Below are 27,010 nucleotides of genomic sequence, written 5' to 3'. Positions count from 1 at the left end.
AGGTGGAGTGGGGGTGAGAGAGGATGACTAAAGGGAAATCTAGAAAAGTGGGGCGAGCGGGGGTGGGTGGTGGTGGTGGTGGGAGGCTGGGGAAGAGAACTGGGAGGGCGACAGCCCCGAGCGAGCGAGACTTGTCGGCCGGGGAAGGCCCAGATGCGGGGCCCGTCGCTGCCGGCGGGGACCCGGCTCCCGAGGTCAAGGCGGGTGCAGCGGGCAGGCTGCGCGCGGTGTCCGTGCGCAGGTGGGCACGGTCGCGCACTGACCAGTGTACGCGAAACCACTGCGCTGGGCTAGGCTCGGGCGTTCATAGAGTCTAGAATTTCCTCTGCTGTACCTACACTCAACAAGTTCACCCCGGGTCACGGATATCTCATTTTTTAAAATGACGAGGTTAAGGTTCCTGGCGAGCATGGTATTGAATTGCAGGGGATGGCGGTGGGGGTGGGAAGGGAAGCCACCCTCAAATCCACATTTGCTCCTAAAAATCGAAAAGCACGTGAAGTTATAGGAGTCATTTTCACTCGAAAAGTGTGCCTTACTTCTAAACCCTGATTTTCCGATTTCTTGACTGGAAGCAAGGGCGTGTATTTGGGTAGCGAACAGGATATTTTTGCTCTGTCCTGCCTTTGGGCGTAAGAACTATAAATACGATTCGTCTGCAAGACCAGGTGTGAAGGCTTCTGCCGGGCACACTAGACAAAGTTTTTTTGAATTTCAAGGGCATCCTGTTAATGTTTTTGGAAAGCGTAGGAAAGCAATCATACCCCCCCCCCCACACACACACCGTTTGGTTTTCCCATCAGTATTAATTCCTGCATAGGAACAACACTTTCCCAGGCCCTCCATTAAAGAGCCCTCCCCCTTGGTCCTCAACAGAGAATAAAGTTCCATCTAAAAGTTGTATTGCTCTTCCTAAATCAGTATACCAATTCTCTCAATTTTAGGAAAATATAATAACTTGTTGGGAGAACATGTGTGAAATGTATACATTACAAAAAGCCTGGCATTTAAAATAACCCAGGTCACCACATAGGTGCTGGGCTTTCCCTACATTTGGGGACTGTCTGGAACATGTTATGTGTTTTCTTGAATTACTCCGTGTTTTGAATTCATTTGAGTTAGCAGTAAAAACAGGCAAACAAACTTGCTCAATTTGTTTTGAGTGCTAAATCCCTTCACTTTGAAATAGCTAACAGTCGACAGATGGACTCATTTTATGGAAAGGGTTAGCCTCTTCAGCCACGAAGAAACCTGACTGAGAGATCTACATTTTTGAAGCCATTTCTAACCTCCACCTAACATCCATGAAAACTCAGACTTTTTCTCTTTGCCCATTGGAAATTCAAGGCAGTTTTATTTAAGGGGAGAGAAATGAGAGAGAAATGCCCAAGCGCTGTTTTTATTTTTATTTCCCCTCCGTTTCTGAGAATTTTTATTTCTGGTTTTTGAAATCCTGCTGAATCAAGGAAATAAAATTTCTTCAACAAGTCCCACAACTGCAATCCAAAGTCGCAGCAAACCAGGGAGTGCGGTCAGAGAAGGACCTTTTCATCTGTATCCATCAACGATTTTTGCTGTCTCCCCATCCCCTGAGTAATGGGTTAATGTCCCCCCCCTTTTTTCTTTTCATTTTATAGAGATTAAGAGACGCTCCTAGCAGAACGACCTCCTTTCGTCTGGTGGCGAGGATGAGGAATCTCATGGAAAAGTGGGAAAAGAGTGAAAAAATCAGAGACAGGAAGATTCAGAGACTTGCGGAGAGACGAGGGAAAGAGAAAAGGGGCAGGCGCTGGAGAGACGCGCAGATAAGGGCGTGCAACCCCCTCCCCCTTTCAAGATTCGGAGGTTTGCAAACCCGGGCTGGGATGAGGGGGCTCCTGGAAGCTCATGTTCCCCTCACCCCACCTTCTGTCTGGAGTCTCGTCCGCCAGGGGCTGGTTAACCCCAGTCCGGGCCGCCTCAGACCTCGCGCGGAGCTTTTGGGTCTTCGCCTCGCCCAGCGCCAGTGCAGCTGAAGTGAGCAGCTGGTGGGAAATGCTAATGGCTCCTGGAGAAATAGAAGATACAGAATGATTCTCATTCCCTCCTCGAGTGTGTGGAAGGAGCTGGACATACGTTTCACGCTCCTAATCCTTCTTTTACATTTTTAGTCATACTCCTATTAAACAACTAATTAATGCCCAGAACCACTAGGGAATACATTAGGCATGCAGCGGAGAGGCAGGGTGCTGGGGGGGGGGGGCTACGAACCACCGAGCTGACTTAAGACATGGATTTCAGGTTTTTCCCTCGTCAGAGCAGAAATGGAAGAGTGGGGCCGTGGCGATTGTATTTAGATTCCGATTACTTCAAATTAGAAGGGGGTGGAGGGAGCGTCCAAGCAAAGCAAGCAATTCCCTGCCCTGCAGATGTAAACAAGATTGTAGCATCAAAGGTACCAGCTCCTTAAGGGCCAGAGCGCCTGGGCTGGGAGCCGGGGGGTGGGGAGACACTGACCTTATGTATCTGTGAATTTCAAGGATGTTACACTTCTACGTAAACAACTCCGGTGGATCTTCTAGTAATCCCCAGTGAGACTCACTGTTCTAGAATATCTCAAATTTTTGTTTTCCCCGGAAGACTACATTCTTTTTCCTTTTCCAAAATTCTAAGCTATGTCTAAAGATAATAACCTCCGATAAGCCAGGGCACTGGATCATTTCCCACAGCCGTTTCTTCTGTCTTTTTAGTTATCTAATGTAATAATGTGGGAGGACACCCGGAATTAGACAGCCCCCCCCTCCCCATCAGAATAAGAAGAGGGGTGCTGGCTAAATGGGTCCATATAATTTTTAGTGAGATTCTGAGTTATACCCGTCCCTAATATTTTGAAGCAGGTGACAACTGTTAGAGCAAGGATCAAGTTGTGAAACTGGGGGAGGATATACAATTTTGTGATCAGAGGGGGGCAAAACCGAGAACAAATGTGCGCTGACCTCCACCAACCCACTCTCACCCAAGAGTCAGCATTTGGGAAAGGTACAGTATTATTTTAGAGCCCGCTGCGGCGGGGTGCGTGCTATCATTTACTTTCTTCACTCTGGATTATGATCTCAACCCTGGCAAGCAATTTCCCCAGCTCCTTATCTGACAACAAGCGAGTATGTAAATACCAATGGCTAGAGATGTTTAACTGCCTCAAACATTATTGATTTGTTGGCTGTTCTAAAATTTCTCCCTAGTCCAGGTCTGGTTTCCGAATTGTCCACTCGGGCGCTTTGATCCGTACCCCCATGCTACAATACAATAATTTAAAAAAACCCAAAAAGGCATTAAGATGAACCAATTGATTTGCATATAAATTAAAATTATTATGCGTTGCCTATTCCGGTGTTTTATAATCATTTCGAAATTAGTACTTAACCACTCGAGCTAAAAGAATATATAAATGTCTGTATTGACTCACTAATGAATTACCTAATTAAAACGTCCCGGGGATGTTGGGCTCTGGAAAGATTGTTAGATCGAGACATATTAGGGGAGGGATGAATATTGGAAGGGTGACGGAGCAGAGTATGGAACTCAGGACGGAGATCCCGGTGATCCCGAGCGTTAATTTTGGAGCACTGGTTCTTTCCTATTCTTAATGATTTTTGTGCTTGCTTGTAAATAAGTGAAGTACAAGGGGCGCTCTGGTGGCCGCGGTGGCTCCGGCCCTTTGCTCTGCCAGGCAGGGACCCTTGGGCTGTAACCCAGCAGTGCTAAAGCGTGGGAGACGCCGGGCCAGCCCCGGGGGTGTGCTGCCCCCCTGACGGCCTGGCCAGTCCGCCCCCACTCCTGCCGCCGGGCCGGCGGGCGGGCGAGCTGCGGCCGCGCTCTCGGCGCGCTCGGAGAGCAGGAGCTAGAACGGACATTTAATAGATATGCTAACTGAGCACTTACCTTCGTCCTGAGAATAGGAATAAAAGGTAGCTCTTCTTAAGAGAGGCGGTGCAAAGGCACGCTAGGAGTTCAGAAAAGGCTGGCGGCGGGAAATCTGTAGCCTGGGGGCTCGCCAACAACCCCTTTCATTTCAAGCACTTATTGATTTGCTGTTGTCATCTTTGGCGACGCAGAAGGACACTTGAAAGAATTTCTGATGGGGCTCTGATCTGAGGAAGGAGGTGACCTGCCCAGGCTCTCACCAAATTCTTAATTACCACATCAACTGCTTTTTTTTTTTTTTTTTAATTTTTATCCCCCACCCCACCTCCTTCCCCCAAGGCAACTGAGTTTGCTTATTCTTAACTTTTTAATTATTCAGAAACTTCTTTACCTCTCATTGGCTTCCCTTTTGTAGCGGTTTTCTATTCGTATCCTCCACCCCCCCACCCCCCCCAAGTAAGGCCTGAATATTGATCCTTCTGACCTTTGGCACATCTGGGCCTTCCGAAATCGCTCAGTCTTTTTAGATTTGAAGATGGAAGACTCCACCCTCTCCACAATGTGCACAGACTCAAGAGATATGAAGACTTACACAGACTGCCCTCCAACCCAGGGGATCTAACAGATGTTCCCTTCTCAGTTATCTCTTGAAATCTGAAATGCCGGCCTGATTTTAACCTTGGATACTCACTCTCTTGCCCATTCCTTTTTCTAAGCAGTTTGAACATGTGTGCAAGTGTGCCCACACCATCTCCACCTGCATTCTTTACCAAACTGTGAATAAAGAGAAACTAGTGTAGTAGACTGGGAATATAGATTGCATCAGGAATCAGAATCCTCAATTTCAGGATTCCTCAATCAGCTCTGGCCGTCATCTGCATTGAGTCTTGGCAAGTGGGAGGCCCAAAGGAACCTGTCCTGTGGAACAACAAGTAATGCCACAGGAAAAAGCAGAATAATTTCAGGATTATTTCATTCAAATGCAAATTATGTCTCAGGGTTTTATTTGTAACCACCTAGTTTCAGTACATGCAGAATTAGACAGGAAAGGATATGTCAACACGGTTATTGGCATTAGGGAGGATAATACCCCCGGATCATCAGTGAAAGGAAGACCCCCAAAGTCTACAGTGGTTTAACTTCGTTTATAATAGTGGGAATTAAGACACAAACTGCTCTATTTCATGTACTTTGACTAATCTGAGTTTCCATTAAACGTTGCTATACAGAATTTAATTTCTAATGGCAACCTCCGAAAATAAATCCGCAGAGGCACCCTGAACTGGGTAAATCCCTTAAGTTGACTGTTCCTGTGAGTTCAGGAGTATAGTGTTGTTTCTGGTTTTGTGTCAGGTAAGCTGTGAGGGCTTGTGCACCTTTACCAGACTTGGTTATTGTCTGAGTCTATATTTGTTATTAGGAAAGTTCAACTTCTGGTCTGATTTTAAGCTGGCCTTTCTGCCAGCATAACCTTGGTTTTCAAATAACATAAAACAGTTAGTTTAATCTACGCAGCTCCCAGTTTTCACCTCAGAACTTCCGTTTTGATTGTTACAAGTAATAATTTGTAGTATTCTATGTCTTCTCTTTACCTTTGGGGGAAGTGGGTTGGGTTTCATCATCATCACCACCACAAACAACAAAATCGAAAAGCTAAATTCTTTCTTGTCTAATAATTGGCACTTGAAATGCTGTACTTCACATCATCCTGTAAAAGGATCTAGTAAACTTTCTTGGAATTTCTCACAAAAGTTGGCAGCAACAGGAACAAGCTCTCTCACAGAATATACTCTCTTTGACAGGCTCTCATGTCTGGAGGAATGGCCTTCAGAGTGAGGGAGGAGGAAGGACACATTGGAAATTGTAGCTGAAAAAACCCAGAGTCAGTGAAGTGACTGATGCAGTGGTCAGATCTCCCATCCAGCATTTCTCTTGAATTGGAGCCCACCTCCCCCAACTGTGGGATCCTGAAGCTCTTGATGTGTATGTCCATTCTTCCCTTGTGGTCTTCACTGTGTGGTTTTATGGAAAGTCTCTAGTTCATTGATGTTTTGTAGCTGCAGCTCTCTTATTATCATAATCTGTGTTTAGGTTTTGGTGTATTTAGGTGAAAGCTGCCCTGTTCATGAGCTGTAGCACACGGAAGAGGTGGAACAAGTGAGGACTCATCAAAAATCAAATTCAGATATGCTTAAATGGCTCTGACTATGTAAAAAGTCTGGCTGTGCTTGCAGCTCCCCCAGCTTACTATTCCAAACTTCATGTGGACTGTGAGGGAAATTCTCATGGCTAATGAGGTATGATGAAGCCTAGGTTTAAGAAATAATAGCATTTGTTTTGAGAACAAAGTGAAGACAGGAAACCCAGTATACATAGTATGGGTCTACATTAGTAATAATGGTAATAACTAGTATCTCTAGAGTGCTTCGTTTGTTTAGCAATCATGTTGAGCAGTTTTGTGTTGATTATCACATTTACTCCTTACACCAACATTGTAAGGTAGGCACTGTCATTTTGTAAATAGTGGCAGTGAGGTTTGGAGTGATCATGTCATTGGCCCACGGTCACCTAGCTTTTAGCCACTGGTGTGCAGAGTCAGTGGGAGATTACCTTGGATCACATGGGTGTTTTTTTTTTAAAATTTTTATTAATTTATGATAGTCACAGAGAGAGAGAGAGAGAGAGGCAGAGACACAGGCAGAGGGAGAAGCAGGCTCCATGCACCAGGAGCCCGACGTGGGATTCGATCCTGGGTCTCCAGGATCGCGCCCCGGGCCAAAGGCAGGCGCCAAAACGCTGTGCCACCCAGGGATCCCTCACATGGGTGTTAAGTGGTACAGTGGGAATTTGAGTCTGGATTTTCGAGCTCAAAAGTCCCAAATCTTTAGTAGTACAGTGAACTGATGGTGACCGTAACAGGAGGGTTAGAATCCTCTGGAGGAGAGAAATATAGACCTTCCATGTGGAACATCTGAAAAAACAGAAGGAAAACGCAGAGATAAGAAAAGCAAATATATTACCTGGGGGACAGAGAAAGTTAGAAAAGTTTTACGTGCTGGAGAGGAGGAAAAGAGACATGATTAAATTAGAGAGGACAGAAAAACCAATCTCTACTATTTGTCCTGGGCAGGTCATTCTAGGAAAGAGAAAGATAATATTCTTTCAGGGATATTTCTAGGATATTTCTGAACAGTAGGAAATTTAGTGCTCAGATTGTCAGGTTTGGCCTAAGCCTGGTATAAGATCTCAGGAATCTAGTTTACAAGAACTCTTTCCTAGATATTCTGAGGGAGAATAAGATGTCAAAATTGAAATTTGAGTAGTTTTATCCTAAAACCAGAGAGAAATATAAACAAGGACTGAGTAATAGGGCCATCCACATTGCAAGAACATACAAATGGAGTGGGACAATGAAATGTAGAAAAACCTGTTAGGAATCTGGTTATTGGTGCTACACTATGCCAAACTCAAAGGAGAAATGAGATTTTACTTATCATTACCTCCCTGTCAAGTTTGTAGTCTAATGCCTTTATTACTGTAGTAAAGTCATTTGAGATTTGAAGGAAATTGACTTCCTGTACTGAAAAAGAAAGCTTGAGTGGATGGGTGTCAAGAGACAAATAAAGGGGAAAGGTAATGATCCCACAGTCGTCTGTGGGTACCAATGCAGGACCATATACTGGTTGTTGGTGGTGGAATGTGAGCCAGGAGAGAATGCCAGTGAGTCATCTACAAGGTCCTTTTCATCATAGCAGACCACATGCTGGTCCAAAAGGTTGCTCCCAGTTCAAGTTTGTCCCATTGTCAAAAATGATTTAAAATGGACTCACTTTGACCTTTTCCAGAAGGGATAGATAAATATAAGCTTCCAATTTTAAGAAGCACAGGAGAAGAAGAAATGGAAGAAGAATATGGTTTCCTGTTTCCTGGCAAAAACGCTCTTATTCCTTTGTGCTGTGTGTAGAGAAAGGTACATGAGGAGTGGGTCATATAATGAAAACTGGTAGTTGAATTTATTTTAAAGGGGATCGCCACCTGTGCTGTAATACAGACTATCTCTTGTGAAATTCTATGGTATTTTTGAAAGTAAAGTGTGAGGGCAAGCACAGTCTTATTTTCCATCTCTATATTGTGGGTCTCTTGTTAACATTTTTTTTTTTTAATGAGCAGGAGAAATTAGGATCCATAGACGTCAGAATTGGAAAGGATCTAGAGGGCGACCCTTTCCCTTGGTTTATGTCGAAATTACTCCTAGAAAGATAGCCAGTCCCCTTTTCAGCAAAGAACCCCCTAAGATCCCCTCATAGTGCATTCAGATGCTTCATCATTTCATATATACACTGCATTTCTGTCTATTGGCTGAACTCCAATTACTAAAGAAAATAATGTCATGTCAAATAGCTCCAATTAGGGACGCCTGGGTGGCTCAGCGGTTGAGCACCTGCCTTCAGCCCAGGGCGTGATCCTGGAGCCCCGGGATTGAGTCCCGCATCGGGCTCCCTGTATGGAGTCTGCTTCTCCCTTTACCTGTGTCTCTGCCTCTCTCTCGCTCTGTGTCTCTCATGAATAAATAAATAAAATCTTAAAAAGAAATAGCTCCAATTAATACAGGGCATTTCTTCCAGAGTCTTTCAAATATTTCATAAGTCTTTTACCCTCAAAAAACTATATGAAAGTATCATTAGACTCACTTAACAGATGGAAAACAGTGTCCTGGAGACTTTTAAGCATTATCCTCAGTTATGCAGTATGACACTGCGAGAACTAAATTAAAAACAAAGAAAATTCTATGTTCAAGGCTTTCCTAGCAGACCCGTCACGTCTTGGGGCTAGTTATTATCTTTTTGAGTAACGTACATGTTTGATTGTAACTCTATCTGTCCTTCTGTTTGTCTGCCTGTGAGTAGCTTATCTTTTAATCCATCAATTTATCTCCTTGCTATTTTTCTAACACACCATAAGTTAACCAATGTTGATAAAATTTCACCCTTACCATGAGAGCTACTTGAGCAGATTGAGATGGTTGTCATATTTTTCAAATATTACATGTAACTAACACTGCGGCTACTGTTTAAGTGCCATGATTTCATTCTTATCTGGAAATTGTACACATACCACACCTTCTGTCATGAGGGCTCCGCCTCCACTTATTAGCACTTTGGATATTTACACTGTCTCTTGGGAGGGTATTGATCATTTTGTCTGTGTCACTCTTGAGGTTATAAAAACTGCCTTTCTGTTCAGAAGCTTGTTTTCTCACAGGTGTGTTTAGTATGTTTCCCAAGTCTGACTTCAAGGAACTGAAATCACTGATTCACTGAAAGATATTTAAATGTCCTGAAGGAAAATGTTGGAGTAATCGTGGAACAAATATGATTTTTTCATCATTATCTTTATCTGCATGTAAATGCTCTTTCTTCTTTCAAATCCACATATTCCAACATTTTTTGCTGGACTATGTGAAAAAGTTCTCTTTCCTGAATGTAATGTACAAATCAAAAGCAGTAGGATTCTTACTTGTTTTCTTTTTTGAAGTTTGCTCTCTTCATTCTCCCTGAAGTATCTTTTTTTTTATAGATTTTAAAAATATTTTTATTTATTCATCAGAGAGAGAGAGAGAGAGAGAGAGAGGCAGAGACACAGGCAGAGGGAGAAGCAGGCTCCACGTAGGGAGCCTGACGTGGGACTCGATTCCGGTCTCCAGGATCACGCCCTGGGCTGAAGGCAGGTGCTGAACTGCTGAGCCATCCGGGATGCCCTCTCGCCTGAAATATCTGTTCTCTCAGGGATGTATTTATGGAGAATATTTAGTATTAGTTTCCTCTCCTATAGGAGAGCAGCTGAGAATTGTAGAAGTTAAAGCCGTATCCTTATAGTTCTTTATTCTTTTTGCCGCAGTTATCTTTTGGACAACTCATCCCTCTTTTCCCAAAGCATTAATATCATTCTATTGCTTCCTGATTTACAAAAATCAAGTAGGTTCTACAAAAGTAGGTAAAAATGAAAATAATGCCTTTCATCTTGAAATATTTATTGTCTTCTTATGTGTTAAAAGGGTACACACAAATCATGTATGTTTTCCTCATTCTCCACTTTGCTAACTGCACAAGAATGTGTTGAGTAGGGAGACAAAAATCAAGAAAGGGAAAGGAATGACAGAATAAAAATGAGGAAAAAAAGCAGACTCACCATTTAGGATTGTGGTTCAGCCAGATGATACATTCAATTTAGTAGACTCAATTTGTGGTAATTTGTGAGGCTGAGTTCTGGATGATGGAAACAATATTTCTAGATTTTCAATGGGCATGAACTGAGTTTTTAAAAAATGACTAACCAAATCTTTTAATTATATGCAAATGATCGCAGAAAAAGGAAAGAAAAGAGGAATGGTTAGGTTGGTGTGGTAGGGTGCAGGGCTGGGGAAGATGAGAGAGTAGAGAGTAGGATGGTTTGCAAAATGACTTTAGGAGGCTGGTTTTTTTTTTTTTTTTTGAGGCTTTTGTCTCCCAGGTTGGATTTCAACAGTATTACATTTTTAGATGGAAAATTTACTTTATCCACAGGTGAAGTTAATTTCTCACAGTCTGCAATCATTTTGTTATAATCATTTGTATCATATGAGATGCTGTGATTTAGTTTAAATGTTGCTATCTTAGTTTTTACTTTTAAATATATCTTTTGGAGGTTTGGAAACACTGGGCAAGTACATTATTTCCAGATCCCTCTGATTCATTGGAAATCTGTAAGCCAATCAGTAAGCTTGTTCTGACTATAGATGGCTCCCAGGATTTGAAGGAATGCAAAGATGAGGATTTCCATCAGGTTCAAGGCTGCTATCATTTTGCTTTGCCATCAAACCAGCAAACTCCTACAGGTAATGATATCTGTGACAGTTCCTCAAAAGAGTCTATACCCCAGAAGTTCCAGGTTTGGTGGTCATACAGCCCATGCAGAATGAGGAGTCTGCCAGGACAGAGGTATTTGAGCCATAATGCTGGGGTAGAAGCAATGGAGCCCTTGAATTATCCCTCTGTTACCATGTGCAAGAGTCCAGGCTGCCCCCTAGGATCCTACTTCTGTATTCTTTTTTTAAAAAATATTTTATTTATTTATTCATGAGAGACACACAGAAAGAGAGAGGCAGAAACATAGGCAGAGGGAGGAGAAACAGGCTCCATGCAAGGAGCCGGATGAGGGACTCGACCCTGGGAATCCGGGATCACGCCCTGAGCCAAAGGCAGACACTCAACCATTGAGCTACGCAGGTGTCCCCTACTTCTGTATTCTATTTATTACTGGGTCATTGGCCCCTGCCAACCTGCTATGACCTATATAGATAGTGAAAGACAAAGATATGATATGTGGAGTTGAGGAATAGGGAGAAAACAACAAAAATCAACATTTTTTTTTTGTGAAATGAAAAAAACTTAATTATCTCTAAAATACAGTGAATTGCTGATCTGGATAAAGTTTATTGATTTTAATTGATTTATTATGTCTCATTTCCTACCAGACATCTGAAAACTATGAAATTGATGTGAATCTAGATCTTCAAAACTGATAACCAAGCAGACTCTGATGTAATAGTCACTTTTTAAAAATAACTGTTAGGTGTTAGTTGATAAGTATTACTGTTGGGACACCTGAGTGGCTCAGCAGTTGAGCTTCTGCCTTTGGCTCAGGGCATGATCCTGGAGTCCTGGAGTCCCAGGATCAAGTTCTGCATTGGGCTCTCTGCATGGAGCCTGCTTCCCTCTCTGTCTGCCTCTGTCTGTGTTTCTCAAGAATAAACAGATAAAATGTTAAAAAAAAATAAATATTACTGCTGAACTGAAAAATATCTCATTATTTTGGAAGTCATTGATTGTGGTTGTCATTATTATTTTGAACAATGGGTTTTTTTTTTTTTGAGGTTTTTGTTCTGGCCAGATTTTCATTCTTTATACTTGAATTCCAACTTATTAAAAAAAAAAAGCTTATAACAAATAAGTCATCATAAGCTAAATCAGAGCTATCTAGTTAGAAGTAACATTAAACTTTATGATAGTGTTTTAATTTTTCACCCTTTTTAATTAAGAAACACAGTTTAAAAGAGTCACATAATCGTGAATATATTCTGTCTATATTCTGTTGTCTATATATAGAAAAATTAATATATATTTAAATATTCCCAATAGGAGGTCCATGTAAAGCATTACGATTTCAGATAGGTCATCCTTTATAAATGTGTGATAAACATTTATACACATATATACATATACAATATATCAACATTTCCTATAATTTCTATCTGCTTATAATTTTGACAACAAAAACTAATAAAGAATAGGATAAATAATAACTAGAATGGGAAAACTCTCCGACTCATATAGAGAACTGAAATATAAATACTTTAAATACTTCTAATTTATTTACCAAAGGTGTTTTCTCATTCCCTAATGAACTCATGAAGTCCTTAAGCTCTAGCACAAAGTTTAACAGCACACTACATTCTATAAAGGATAATACTTAAAATGTAAAAGTAATGCTTTATGTTTTTACAAAAGCATTCTCTGAAGTGTTGATGAATTGTAAAGAACAAACAATTTAGTTCAGACTCTCCCTGCCTCTCCTACCCCTAATCTCCTCATTCATAGAGGTGATTTTCCCATAATAGTAATAGCTAGTTAGAATATATTTAATAAAGGATTGACTCTTAATTTAAATAAGAGGAAAGTCCCCATGGTAAGATTCTTAGTAAGGGTTGTGAGGGAGCTTTTTATTTTTTTTCTCCCCAAGAATATCTTGGCACAGTTACACATAATTAAAAAAGTATATGGCTTTATCTGAAGCTAACTCTTCTTTGGAATAATGTTGGTAAGAGTTAATGAAAACCTCCTTGTCTCAGACCAATTAAAAAAAAGTGACATGGTCTTATATAGCAGAAAATGACAAATTGGAATATTTTTAGATGACGTATCCTGTGCCAATTCTAATCACTAGAATGTTTTGGCACTGGGAAGATAAAAATAATCCCTTTTCATTCATCTTAATACTTGATGTCGAAAGGCCTGGCCAATTATGCTACTGTATTGAAACTGTATTGAAACTACAACAAATTCAGAATTTATGAAGATTTTTTTTCTCCTTATAAACACAGTGTTCCATATAAACATTAACTGGCCTGGATTATATTCAGTATCTTTTGCCACTTGGTTTTTAAATGTATTTATATGAAAAGAAACAAGAAATCTAATTTGTTGTACTCTTGGATAAGAGCTGTGGGGAAGGATTGGCATTGAAAAACTTATCAAATATCCACACGACATAAATTTCTTTCAGAAAACATTCATCAGACATCTTGATATCTTGGGGAAGGAGAAGTGGTCACATTAAGTAAATTTGGGGAAGGCAAATGTGACAATGGGATAGGCTTCTTATTCTTTTTTTAAAAATTTTTTATTTATTTATGACAGTCACAGAGAGAGAGAGAGAGAGAGAGAGAGAGAGAGAGGCAGAGACACAGGCAGAGGGAGAAGCAGGCTCCATGCACCGGGAGCCTGACGTGGGATTCGATCCCGGGTCTCCAGGATCGAGCCCGGGCCAAAGACAGGCGCCAAACCGCTGCACCACCCAGGGATCCCAGGCTTCTTATTCTTATGAATATGTACTGTCATTATTTAAATCACAGCAAATTAGAATGAGTTTCTAGCTTTCAGCTTGACTTTGTAAGAAAGAGAGGAATCAACGTGCTGTTGCATTCAGTCCTTGCATGCAATTCTAAAATACCTAATGAGAATCTTCCTTTGGGTCTGCCGAGGGGCTAGTTTCATTTCAGAGGACTTTAGAATCAGCTTCTCTGCTCCCACACCCTGATCTTCCGTCACCTGCTTGCTCACATTTAAATATTCTGTGACATACATTCCACAGTGAGAGACAAAATAATCGGAAGTCTGCCACGGGTAACGTTTTGGTATGAGTAATTTCCGTTTTTTAAATAAATATCTATAAATGACAAATTCCTTGCCTGGAAGGGTTACCATTAAGAGGGAAAAGACAAGTAGGGGAAAGCAGGTGAAAAGTGAACTTCAAACACTTTACAGCTTTGTCTAAGGTCAGATCTATTTACTCTCTCCTGGGCAGGGCAAACAGAAGGAAACAGCACATGCCAGGCAGCTGCCACTGAATGACTTCCATACCTTCTCCACTTGCGTTCTCACTATTTCCCCATGGCATTCTTGTGGTTTTCCCATTTTCCACAAAAGCAGAGAGATTTGGGAAGGTTAAATGACTTTTTCAAGATCTCATAGAATTGGGATCAATTTCAGATCGAACTGAATCTCCAGAATGCATACTCTTTCTTTTGCAGCACAGTATCTCCCTAGCACAGAACAAAATCAGTTATGTTTAGTGGCAACCAGGCCACTTTGCTTCAGATTTGTTATGCCAGGTTTTTCTTCTTACCCTTTTTTCCCCCCTTTCAGGTAGGGTAGACTTGTTTAAAACAGTTTAATTTTGTTGGGGAGGGGGGCTTGTTGATTTTAGCATCACTGAGAGATTCTGCTGATTGCTTGAGTTAGTGCGATAGCTTATGTATTGATGTGCGGAACCCTCTTCATTTTCCTGGCAAAAAGAAGGCATTCAGCAATGTTTGCTGAATAATAACATTACTTTTGTCTGTTTTCTAACAGTGTGCATACTGGGCTCTACAATATATGTGGAAATTTCTGTGGGATCATAAGATGTTGAGATTGGAAGATACTCAAGGAACATCCAAACAACCCTCTTTTACAGATTAGAAAACTGAGGCCCTGAAAGCCTAAATGAATCATCTAAGATCACATGCCTGGTTGTCAAAATTGTTGGGACAGTTACTCAGTGCTCTTTTCTGGTACACTTTTTCAGGGCATTGCCATACAATCTCTCATTTTAGTATTTTCCTTGATGAAGTGGCATGAGGTGAGGCTCTATTACTCCATTTATTTTCTCATTTTTTTTTGCTTGTTCTTCTGATGGAATATAGTAGGTTGAATGGTAGTGCCCCGAAATATATGGCTCCATTTTAGTCCCTAGAACTTGTGAATGTCAATTTATTTAGGAAAATTGCCTTTGCAAATATAATTAAGTTAAAAATCTTGAGATGATGAGGTTGTGCCTGGGTGGCTCAGTTGATTAAGCACTTGCCTTAGGCTCAGGTCATGATCCCAGGGTCCTGGGATCAAGCCCCATGTTGGGCTCCCTGCTCAGTGGGGAGTCTGCTTCTCCCCCTCCCCCTGTTCTTTCTCTTTCTCTCAAATAAATAAATAAAATACTTTAAAAAAATCTTGAGATGATGAAATCCTCCTGGATTATCTGGGTAGATCTTTAATAAAGTGATTTTGATAGAAAGACAGAAAAAAATTTGAGACTGAATGACGAGGAGATGATGTTGCAAAGAATTTGCTACATATTGAATTTGCTCATATATTAAAGACAATATGAGCATGGAGACAGAGATCAGAGTGGTGTGGCCAGAAGTCAAGGAAGCAAAGGAGTGTGGACAGCCATGGGAAGATGGAGGAGGAAAGGAAGATTTCTCCCCTAGAGCCTCTGGAGGGAATACAGTCCTGCCAACACTTTGATTTTTTACTTTTGGCTTCCAAAACTGTGAGAGAATAAATTTCTGTTGAAGCCACCCAGTTTGTGATAATTTGTTATAGCAGCCACAGGAAACTAATATATTGAAGGGGAGAACTGATATTATAGAACTGATGTTTCATATGTAAAGTATATATATAGCCTGTATATATAAATATATAATGATATGTAAATATATAGTTATATATAAAATTATATACAGATTATATAAAAACATATATTTATTTATAACCTATATTTATTTTATTTTTATTTTATTTTTTAAAAGATTTTATTTATTTTCTCATGACAGACACAGAGAGAGGCAGAGACACACACAGGCAGAGGGAGAAGCAGGCTCCATGCAGGGAGCCCAATGTGGGACTTGATCCTGGGTCTCCAGGATCAGGCCCTGAGCTTAAGGCCGACCACTGAGCGACCCAGGTATCCTTATAATCTATATTTATGTATCACATCTTGGAACTGATGTCTTTTGTATCATTGCTGACTTTACAGACTCTCAGGGCATGTGTTGGTGGCAATGGATAGTTAAAGAGACTCAGGGACAGAAGAGTGTTCTTGTTCTAATATAGACAGGCAATAATGACCTTTTGGCAAATGAGAGGGATTTTATAAGAAAACTTCTCTCTTGGGATGCCTCAGTGGCTCAGCGGTTAAGTGTCTGCCTTTGGCCCAGGGTGTGATCCTGGAGACCTCGGATCAAGTCCCACATCAGGCTCGCTGCATGGAGCCTGCTTCTCCCTCTGCCTATATCTCTGCGTGTGTCTCTGTGTGTCTCTCATGAATAAATAAATAATTTTTTTTTTTAAAAGAAAACTTCCCCCTCAAAGGGCTTGGGAACATCAAGTCGAATAAAGTGAAGGCATGAGAGAGGGGCAGAGCATCCCCTGTTCTGTATTTACACTTTTAGTCGTGGGGCCCTCACATTGCTTCCTGGACATCTGTGAGCCCTTCTCACCAAGCTCTCCAGCTTGAGAATGCTCTTTCCTTCTTCTCACCTTTCTTCAATCCGTCTCATTTCCTTAGGGCTCTTTTCCTGGAGCTAACCCCCACCTTTACATTCACATGTTGTAAGAAGATAAATCCTGTTTATAATCATTGTTTTTTAAAATATTTTATTTATTTATTCATGAGAGACACAAAGGGAAGCCCAGAGACATAGGCAGAAAGAGAAGCAGGCTCCCTGCGGGGAGACCAATGTGGGACTCCATCCCAGGACCCCGGGATCTGAGCCAAAGGTAGACGCTCAACTGCTGAGCCACCCAGGCGTCCCTGTTTATAACTCATCTTTACCCCATTTTAATCACACTTCTGTTTTACAGCTGATTTTGGTTGCAATAATGCCAGCAGAGAAGTCAGTGGGGACTTCCTGCAGGTTCCACACCAGCCTATGGGGGAGATATTTTGAAGAGAGAACATTCCTCCTGTCCTTCCTGTCATACCCATCAAGGCCAGCCCAGTTCGTAAGCAGCACTGTGTGTTGGGATTTTCTTACAGCCTTGGCTGTATTGGGAAGAGAAACCCTAAATATAGAAGAAAAGAAACTCTTCCATCTGGGCTGGACTTTCCAGGAATTCCTATAAGTGATACAATGTTGCTTTGCCTTCTGGTGAGTCTTCTGCTTGGACATGATTTTCTTTTCTCTCCTGTTACTTAACTTTTCTGTGCCTCAGTTTCCTCATCGGTAGAATGGAGATAACAATGGATAACAATGGTACTTTATGGGAAAAGCTTCTTATGAGGATCAAATGAGTTAATCTAGGTAAAGCTCCTAGAGCAGTATCTAGCACATAGTGAGAACTCAATAAGTGTTAGCTATTAGTATTTATTAGAGAGAAATCTCTCCCTTGAGTCCTGGTTTCTGTGAGGAGTGATGGTCTCTATGTACTCCCAACCTTTGGACCAATTCCTTCTTCCTCTTGGTGACGTGTTTGTCTAGTGATAGCCGTTACTCAAATTTCCTTGCTTGTGGGGAACTATTCTATTAAAAGTCCTGTGTGTGAGGGGAGTTGGTGTGCTTCTTTCCACTCTCTGCTTAGAGAAGTGGAGGCAGTGACCTGGGTAAGAGTGTGTGCCTCATGGTCTCACACTTTTCTTCAGGTAGGCTGTTCTGACAATGAGAGTAAATATTGGGAATGAACAAACTCATTTCAGTTCTCATGGTAAGCTAAGTCTTCTAACCCAGTCTGCATCAGGAGTAAAGTTGGTATTTTTGTTCAGTAGGTGACTCTTTTTGTCTTACTCTTTGGTTCAGTTGAGGTTCCTCAAAAAGCCACTGTGATTATTATTGTCAGAAAAATTGGAGGCCAGGGTGGATGGAGTCTGGTGTGAAGGAAAAACATCCTTGTCTCAGTATGTGTTTCAAAGGCTTCCCAGGGTTGGAAGGCAGAGTGCATGGCTGAGGATCCCTGCTCCCCTCTTCCACCAAATCATCCACTGAACTAACTTGTTCTCTTGTCTTTCTAAGACTTGCTAAGTTAATCAGCAATGAGAGAACAACTGAAGTCACTCCCTGTTTAAGCCTGTGTGGTCCCCTGAACGAAGCCTTTAAAGACGCACCAACAATTCCATGCTGCGGAATGAGAAAACTGTGCAGTGGAGGGATCACAAACAGAAGATTTTTATTCCTGAGCAAGCAAAATGAAAATTCAGCAAACAAATCAAAGAATCAAGATAAAGACCTAAAAGATGAAATGGGAACACGAACTATATAACAATGAACATAAAACAAAATCCTCTCAACACTCTGGCAATTACACTGGTCCTGTGGTGAGTCAAAGTGAGCAAAATACTGAGCAAAATACTCCTAGAGGGAAGTGTTCATTCTTGTAGAAATATGAACATCTTGCATCTATATATTACATTGTACTGCACCAAATGCCCTCACATCTGTTTCCTTATATTATTTTTATGTGAACTCTGTAGTGTTTGTAGGGGATTTGCTCCCCTTATTATAGATGTGAAAGAAAAAAAAGAACATTCGGGAAGGAAAAAATCATCTGAGCTACAGCTGGTCAGATGATGGGTGTCTGATCCAACAATAGAAGAAAGTTCTTTTTAATCACACAACCATTTCACCACTTTTGGTAATGGTTGGTGTGTTACTTAAAGCTACTTCTTCTTTTTTAATATTTTGGGAACTATGAAATCTGTGCTCCAAATTATGAGAGTGAAAGAAATCTTTCGTTCTCTACCATTTTGGAAACACATGAATTCTTCTGCCAGGGCCTGAATTCAGAGGATTTCCCTTCATAGGTTTATAAATGGGAGATATGGATTTGCCCCTTTTAATAGTAATTCAGAATAAGAGGATTTGTCTCCCTAATTAGACTCAAGGGAATAATAAAACATGGATTTATTGATAAGTGTAGAAGTTGTATGCCTAGGAACAGAAAAACTGAAGACCTGAAATTAGTTGGCTGTTGGTTTTATTACAAAAACAATCTTATTTTTAGGATTAACACTAGAGCCCACAGAAATGGGGGTCAATGAAGAAACGGACTTGGTACTTTAAGTACAAAAGTACATGTATTTGAGAAAGTGGTAGTCAATTTTTACCTCGCTGGGACTTGTCCTCACAATTAGTAAATGGGATATCACTAGCAGGTTGTGGTGGAACTTCCACCTATCAAGGTATCAAGACATGTTTTCCTCACTCACTACTTGGCAAATATCCTCTGTTTGCTTGTTCCTTGGGGCACAGTTCCAGAGGATACTGTATTCTGTGGTTGTGGTTGGCAATATCTGACAAGCATTTTCTGAATCTATCTTTGGTAGAGGCTTCTGACAGTTTTTCTCCCCACTTCCCAGCACTTTTTTCATTTCTGGATTTCTTTGTCTTTGCTTTTTTGTCTCTAGTAGGGAATGAGGGTGACCTACTACCCTGGCTGGCCTATTGGGGCTTGTTTCCTGATCTCATTCCAATGAATTCTATTTCATAGAGCAGATTTTCCTCCTCCATTTCCTTTCTGCTACACTAAGCTAACTCCCCCAGTTAATGCCATGGTCTGTAATTGACTCTGAATGTTACCATTATGGGAGCTCCTGAGGCATGTCTTTCTTCCATCAGCTCAGATGAGATGCCCGGTTACTACTCTCAATACCAGCCTTAAGTTTCAATTGTCAAACAGTTGTTCTTCGGTCACATTTGGAGGTAAAATGAACTGCTCATTTCCTGCTGGGACGGAAGCTGTTGCTGCTTCTGTTATCTCCCAAGTCCACTTAGTTCCTTCCTTCTTTAGGATGCAATCCCCCTGTTACTTGAATCATGCTCCTTTGCTTTCCATTCATGTCTTTACCCCAGTGAGATACAGGGGGATAGTACCTCAAGAAAGGATTAGCAGTCAAGGGAATTGGAATGACTGTTATACTGGCCAATAAATGTAATAGTTTTTTAACTGGTACATTTGGTGGAGACATCACAGTATTCTATGGAGATCAAACAAGCAAATTAGGTAGTAATTAGGGAAAAGAAATCCAAAGGGAAACAAGTGTAAAAATATGCTCACTTCAGAGATTAGAGTAAATTCAGGTCTGTGCAGGCATTTTTTTTTTTTTAATAGAACATAGCAACTCAGGATGTTTAGTTCTTCAAGAACAATCCTGGGAGGTTATTTCGCCATTGGAGCAGAGATGTTTGTGTGTTCTTCAATACCACTTTCCAATTCTTCTTCAGTAATGGAATCCTTAAATTTTAGGGGGGCAAATGCCCACCCAGAATAGAAACTAGAATTCCTAGCTTCCCTTGCAGCTAGGTTTGCCATATGACTAAATTCTGGCAATGAGATGTAAATGGTAGTGATATGAACAATTTTCAATAAGTTTTGTTAAAAGAAAAAGCTATATTCTTCTGTTTATCTTTTTACTTTCCAGGTATCTGGGATGCAGAAACAGTGGTTGGAAATAGAGTAGTAATTTTGCTTCATGAGGCAAATTTAAGAATAGAGGCCGTTCTCTTATAAACAAGATAGAAAGAGTTTGAGTCCTTGATACCCTGGCCTATATCTGAGCTATATTGACATTGTCCTCCTACTTGAGCTTTATCTTGAGAGAAAAATAAATTATTCTTGGTTACGCTGCTATTATTTTGAGAGCTTTTTCATTTATAGCCAATCATAATATTAACTACTTAGCTTATGAGAGTATAGTGCATTGAATTTTGTGCTCTAGAGAGTTATATTTAAGTCCTACCTCCAGTACCCATGAATGTGACCTTTTTTGAAAATAGTCTTTCTAGATGCAATTAAGGATATTGAGATGAGATCATTTTAGATTTTGGATGGGCTCTACATCCAGTGATGTGTCCTTGTAAGATGGAGACTGGAGACAGAGAGAGACTCAGGGAAGAAGACCATGTAAAGACAGAGACTGGAGTTATGTCGCTGCAAGCCAGAGTGTCAGAAACTAGAAGAGGCAAGGAAGGATTTTCCTCTAAAGTGTGCTAACACGGCGATTTTGGACTTTGGCCTCCAGAACCATGAGAAAATATATTCCTGTTGCTGTAAGCCACCAAGTTTGTAGAATTTGTTATGACGGTCCTCATAAATTAATATAAAGGATCACACTTATTTGTTTAAACGAACACATAGATGATTCATTTAAGTTATTAAATTATAATTTAAACACACTACTGGTGATTTGTTTTGGGGCACCATATTTGCCGAAGGAAGGCTTGGAAGAAGTCATTAAAACAATGAATCTGTCATTTAGCAAAAAGCCATTTGTTCCCAGAGTATATTTATCTTCCTGGGATTCTTCATAGGACCGATCTTATTAGCATATCAGAAATCCATCATACTTGTATGTAGGTATAAGTTTCTCTTTGAAGATTTATCAACTGGCTAAAGATCGTCAATGAAAATCAAAGCAACATTTTCCTTAAAATAATATTGCCTTTCCTGGGAAAATGGATGAGTGTTTCATCCTCTTCAGAAGGAACTCAGGTTCTACAATAACAAAGACAGCAATTAGGTTTGGCAATAAAAGAGAATGATTACAAACACTGTTTGTAATTTTGCAGAACAGCAAGCACTGTATTAAAAATTAGTTTTAAAAGGAACAGTACAGCTGAGTATTTTTTTTTTTTTTGAGAGAGAGAGAGTAAGAGAGAATGTGTGTGGAGGGGGAGGTGCAGAGGGAGAGAGAGAATATAAGTAGGTTCCATGCATGGAGGGGAGCCCCAGATAGAGCTGAATCTCACAACTCTGAGATCATGGCCTGGGTCCAAATCAAGAGTCAGATGCTGAACCAACTGAGCCACCCAGGCACTCCAGTACCACTATTGACATGAACTGTTCTACTAGTTAGTATGAATAAACTTTAGGTGACAACGGTGTGTGTGTGTGTGTGTGTGTGTGTGTGATTTATAAATATATGCTTTATTTTCATAAACACTTTATTAAATGATTCCACTAATCATTTAATAGTTTCTGAGCATTTGACTCTTGAAATGTCTCCTGGTAGGTTAAGGAGGAGCACTCATTCCCTTTAATTGAGGTAAATTAGATTTTGTCACTCTCCCTCACCTCCTCTCCCCATTTCTAAATATCTGAAAGCTTCTTATTATACTTAGAGCATACTATATAGTTCTTAACACAACCGGACCCCCTAACCATGTGGGCCCCTCAGCCTAGCCCCTTCTCCCACCTCACATTGTCCCAACCACAGCTCCTTTATTTCAGTTCCCTGAACAAGCCTGACTCTTTGTCTCAGCATGTTTGCACGTGCTGTTCCTCTGTCTGGAAAACTCTTTCTCCAGCTCCTTGTCTAGTAAGTTCCCATTTATCCCCCAAATCTCAGCTCATATGTAATGTCCTCAGGCAGGCTTTTACTTCATGCCACTTATAATTTATAATATTTTGGTTTACTTTTTAAATAGCCTTTGTTTACTTGTTAAATGTTTGCTTTTTGTTCCATAATCTCCCTAAAGAAAGGGACTATGGCTCTGCTCAGTACTCTTTACCTCCCCTCTGTATGTAGTAGCATGGGGGATGTAGCAGGCACTCAGCAAATATTTGTTGAATAAGTGAATTAAAACATTTTTACTGAGGATACGGGATATACCTTAACATCTCAAATAGCAACTTTATGCTAAGGAAAGAAATCAAGTTAAAATGGGGGAAAATCTAGGTTTATGGTATAGAAGAACAGTGTTTCTCAGTCCTGGCTGGTCATTATAATCACCTAAGAAGCTTTATAAAAATGTTGATATCCAGGCCGCCGCCACAGAGACCAAGATGGCCAGGAGACTTGCCGCCTTCCTCAAGGATGCCTGGGCCAAAGAGCCGGTGCTGGTCACGTCCTTCACCATGGGGGGCCTCGCTGTGATTCTGCCCATCTTCAGTCCCTTCACCAAATATGCCACCATGATCAACCAGGCCACACCCTACAACTATCCAGTGCCCCTCCGAGATGATGGGAACATGCCCTACGTGCCCAGCCACCCCAGGACCCCCAGGGCCCCAGCCTGGAGTGGCTGAAGAAATTGTGAGCACCTCTGGTGACATGGAGGTGGCCCCTTCCCTGTAGTCAATAAAATGCATAGAGTGACCCCAGGAAAAAAAAAAGATGATATCCAGAAGACATCCAGAAATTCTTATTTATTTGCTCTATGTGGCCTGAACATTTTTTAAAAATGAATTCTAATTCTAATATGTAGCCAGGATAGAAAACTGCTGGTACAAATTCTGGGTGGTAACTAATAATAGGACAAAACCTTCTTTCCTCTGATACCTTCTTTCATCTCATTGCTATTAATAATTTCATTCTAAGTCTTTTGGATGAAGATGGTAATGATTGGAAGGAAGAAAGATAAAAATATAAATCATAATATTTTGCCAGTTAGTGTGACATAAACATAAGCAGCATATTTTGTGTTGTGAGATGCAAAATGCCTTGCCATAAATTGAAATTATATTGAATAAACAGTATTGTACTTTGGGATTAAAAAAGTAATTTTTGGGACTCTTGGGTGGCTCAACATTGAGCATCTGCCTTTGACTCAGATTGTGATCTCAGGGTCCTGGGATTGAGACCTGCATTGGGCGAGCCTGCTTCTCCTTCTGCCTATGTTCCTGCCTCTCTCTCTCTGTGTCTCTGGTGAATAAATAAATAAAATCTAAAAAAAAAAAAAAAGAAAGAAAAAAAAGGAACTTTTGTGACTATTAGCAGGAACAGGTATGTAAGCCTAAGTTCTGGGAAAACAATAAAATGTGTCCGGAAGATCTACCTTTTCTTTGATTACTTATTCAAGAAATTGCTCTCATTTGGGGAAGGAATGCCTACATTTCTATCTTTCCATAAATAAAGCCTAGGGCATTCCTATGGAGTAAGATGTTACAGCGCTGGAATTTCTTAGCTTTATCTGTACAAATGTTCTTGAGATGGGTAGGAAACATGCTGTGTTGTGAAATGAGCAGCTTGCTGTGGTGGAGAAATGTGAAAAATGAGGACATTCAGATTGTCCTGGGAGTTCTGGCTTATGTGCCCCATCTCCCATGCTTGCCCACAGCTCCATTATAGCAATCACCTGATTATATCGTACTTATATGTCAGTATGTCTTTCCACTAGTCTTCAAGCTCTTGGAGGTCAGAATGATACTTTGGCATCCCCAATACTTTACACACTTCCTGGTGCAGAGTGGGCACTCACTTGCAATTTCTGAATAAATGGACTTTTGAGTCTAATGGACTTGACTTGTGTTAGGATCCTGGCTCAGTCAAACTGATTAACTTTGAGTAAGTTCCTTTGTTTCTTAGGATGGTTATTTCTTCATCTGTAAACTATAGATATCTTTTAAATTGTTACAAGACTGCTTGTCTTAGCCAGATCCGATAGATTGCATCATTCGCTCGGCTTCTTGACCTGTTGCCTATACCCAGGCCCTTTACCACGTAACCCTGCAGTTTCTCACTAGGTGTGCCTCTTCCCTTCTTGGATTCAGTCATATGGCTTGCTTTGGTCTGCAAGATATTAGTTGACGTGACTCAAGCAGGGGCTGTGGTGCTGTCTTTTTACACTTATGCCAGCCCTGTAAGAAGAACTTCCCTCACTGATCCTACAGTCTGAGTTCCATGGTTACTACACAGTACACGTGGGGTTGACTTGAGCCCAGCCTGCAGCAAGGAGCTATGGCCTGTCAGACCCCAGCTAGCAGCAGAGCCATCTCAGCAGTCACAGCTTGAAGCACAGCTGCCCAGCCCACTGGCAAAGAATGAAATGCTGTTTGTCACATGCCACTGAGGTGTGGTAGTTGTGTTATGCGGAATGGTTAACCAGTGTACCGGTTTCCCAGCAAGCAGACAGACCAAAGCAGAGCCACGTGCCACTCCTCTTACCTAGAGCTGTGATAAAGGAGTGCAACCCTCGGGAAACAGGAGTGATGAGGGAGGTGGGGCAAATACGAGGGGATGCTACTAAGCCTGTGTCTACTTGGTGTACAGACACTCTTGTGACACTGCCTTCTGAAAGGACATGTGAATTGTTGTATCATGGGGATGGCAAAGGGAAAACAAAATTGTTTTTGTTTCGTACCCTCCATTTATCAAATGTTTACTCCATGGGTATTAATTCCCTTTCACTTCCAGTTGCTCCTGTGAGGGTGGTGAACAAGTCCTGGGCACCCGGTGCCCCGGGATGAGGGGTGAGGGGGCTGCAGACTGTGAGAGGTGAGGAGCTGTGAGTGATGCTGAGGCACAGGACGCCCAGGTGGCTGGGAGGAGCCCTGGCGGACGTGGCAGGGAACAGGCAGCTGAAGCCCAAAACAGGTGCCTTAGGATCCCAGAGACAGCTGACGCTCAGAGGCTCAGAGGTGACATACAAGAGGTGGCTGACACTGTGCTTTCATTCATGGTAGCTATTATAATTAATACACTTTGGCGGAACTGATTGAAATCAATTTCAGTTTTAAAGATAATCCATGAAAAGCAGGTCTTTATGTTTTGCCGTTTTCAGAAGTGAAGTTTTGGTTGGAAACCAAGCAAGCACTGGCTATTGCTTCTCTCCTTTTGTTTTTAGTACTCTAGTTATTTGCCTTGTAACATCTCTAACGTGTTATCTTATTTTGTAAATATATTTCTACATAAGGTCCTTGGAGGTTCTCCAAACGTTTCATATATGAACTAAACCCCTGAGGTTTTTTTTTTAATATTATAACTCCAAGTGAAATACTCAACAAATAAAGAAAATAAGAATTTTGGGTGACATTGGAAATCGAATGCTTTACTAATACTTTTAGTAGAGGTGAGATTTAGGACAGTGGTTGCAGATAATGATTTTATAGGAAATTTCTTGAAAGCACCAATTTTGATGAATTTATAGCCAGATTTGTTCACAGAGTTCTAACAACAGGGAATGTGATAATAAAGTTTAGGAAGAAGCAAAAAGAAAATATTCATGGTAAATAAGTTGATAAGCAAGGTTTTTTAAAAATTTTTTTAAAAAGATTTTATTTATTTATTCATGAGAGACAGAGAGAGAGAGGCAGAGACATAGGCAGAGGGAGAAGCAGGCTCCACGCAGGCAGCCCGAGTGGGACTCGATCCCGGGACTCCAGAATCACTTCCTGAGCCAAAGGTAGCTGCTCAACCACTGAGCCACCCATAAGCAATGTTTTTTAGACCCAATGTTCCTGCTGGTCAGGTGGAATTAATTTAGTGTTTCTCACTAGCAGGGATTTAGAAAGAGAAGGTACGGGAAATACTAAAATCTAGAGGACAAAGATGCCTACTTCTGAGAAACATGGATGATATCACTATGGGGCTGATTACTTAAATCTAAAATTTATATAAGTCTGGAGTAAATGGGAGACAATAAAAGAATTTAAGTGCCAGATGCATCTTAAACCTATTTTGCTGGTTCCACACCAATTTCTTAAAAAGCCCCACCCCACACCAAACTTGCCAGCTGTTATTGGAAAACAAGTGTGGTACGGGAGTGTTACATTTTATATACCGAAGGAGAAAGATAATACTTATTTACTGACATTTATGGATAATATAATCCTTAGAGCACTTAAATTAAATGTTAAAGTTAATCCTCTTTACATAGTAAACCTCATCAGAATTTGGATGAGAGGACTTAAGGCTAAAGTAAAGTCTTGGGCACTAAATTAATATCATTTCCTAGAATTCCTCATAAATGAGTAACCAAAAAAAGAGAAAAAGAACTTTCCATAGGATACATGCCTTTGGGGGCAGCCCCGGTGGCGCAGCGGTTTGGTGCCGCCTGCAGCCTGGGGTGTGATCCTGGAGACCTGGGATCGAGTCCCAAGTCGGGCTTCCTGCATGGAGCCTGCTTCTCCCTCTGCCTGTGTCTCTGCCTCTCTCTCTCTCTGAATAAATAAATAAATCTTTGTAAAAAAAAAAAAAAAGGATACATGCCTTTGGGGCTTGGTTTAACTGGAAATTCTTCATTAGCAGCTATGTAAGGAAGAGGTATGTAATGTGGACTTTTTCCCTGCTGAAAACTATGGATATTTACATTTATTTAAAT

General features: G+C 40.9%; 1 protein-coding gene across 1 annotated transcript; it reads left to right on the top strand.

Annotated features, from left to right (window-relative positions):
* Positions 1 to 22,739: 22,739 nt before the first annotated feature.
* On the top strand, positions 22,740 to 23,075 carry LOC129521197 (NADH dehydrogenase [ubiquinone] 1 alpha subcomplex subunit 3-like). Its single transcript, XM_055342474.1, has one exon. The coding sequence runs from the start codon at positions 22,755 to 22,757 to the stop codon at positions 22,995 to 22,997; it is 243 nt and encodes an 80-aa protein (XP_055198449.1). The 5' UTR covers positions 22,740 to 22,754; the 3' UTR covers positions 22,998 to 23,075.
* Positions 23,076 to 27,010: the final 3,935 nt, after the last annotated feature.

This window comes from Nyctereutes procyonoides, unplaced genomic scaffold (assembly GCF_905146905.1).
Source record: "Nyctereutes procyonoides isolate TBG_1078 unplaced genomic scaffold, NYPRO_anot_genome, whole genome shotgun sequence".
NCBI lineage: Eukaryota > Metazoa > Chordata > Mammalia > Carnivora > Canidae > Nyctereutes > Nyctereutes procyonoides.
This window is presented reverse-complemented; position numbering and strand designations above follow the sequence as displayed.

What these genes read in the sequence shown, in the direction of transcription:
- LOC129521197 (XM_055342474.1), top strand. Translation starts at nt 22,755, where the DNA reads ATGGCCAGGAGACTTGCCGCCTTCCTCAAGGATGCCTGGGCCAAAGAG.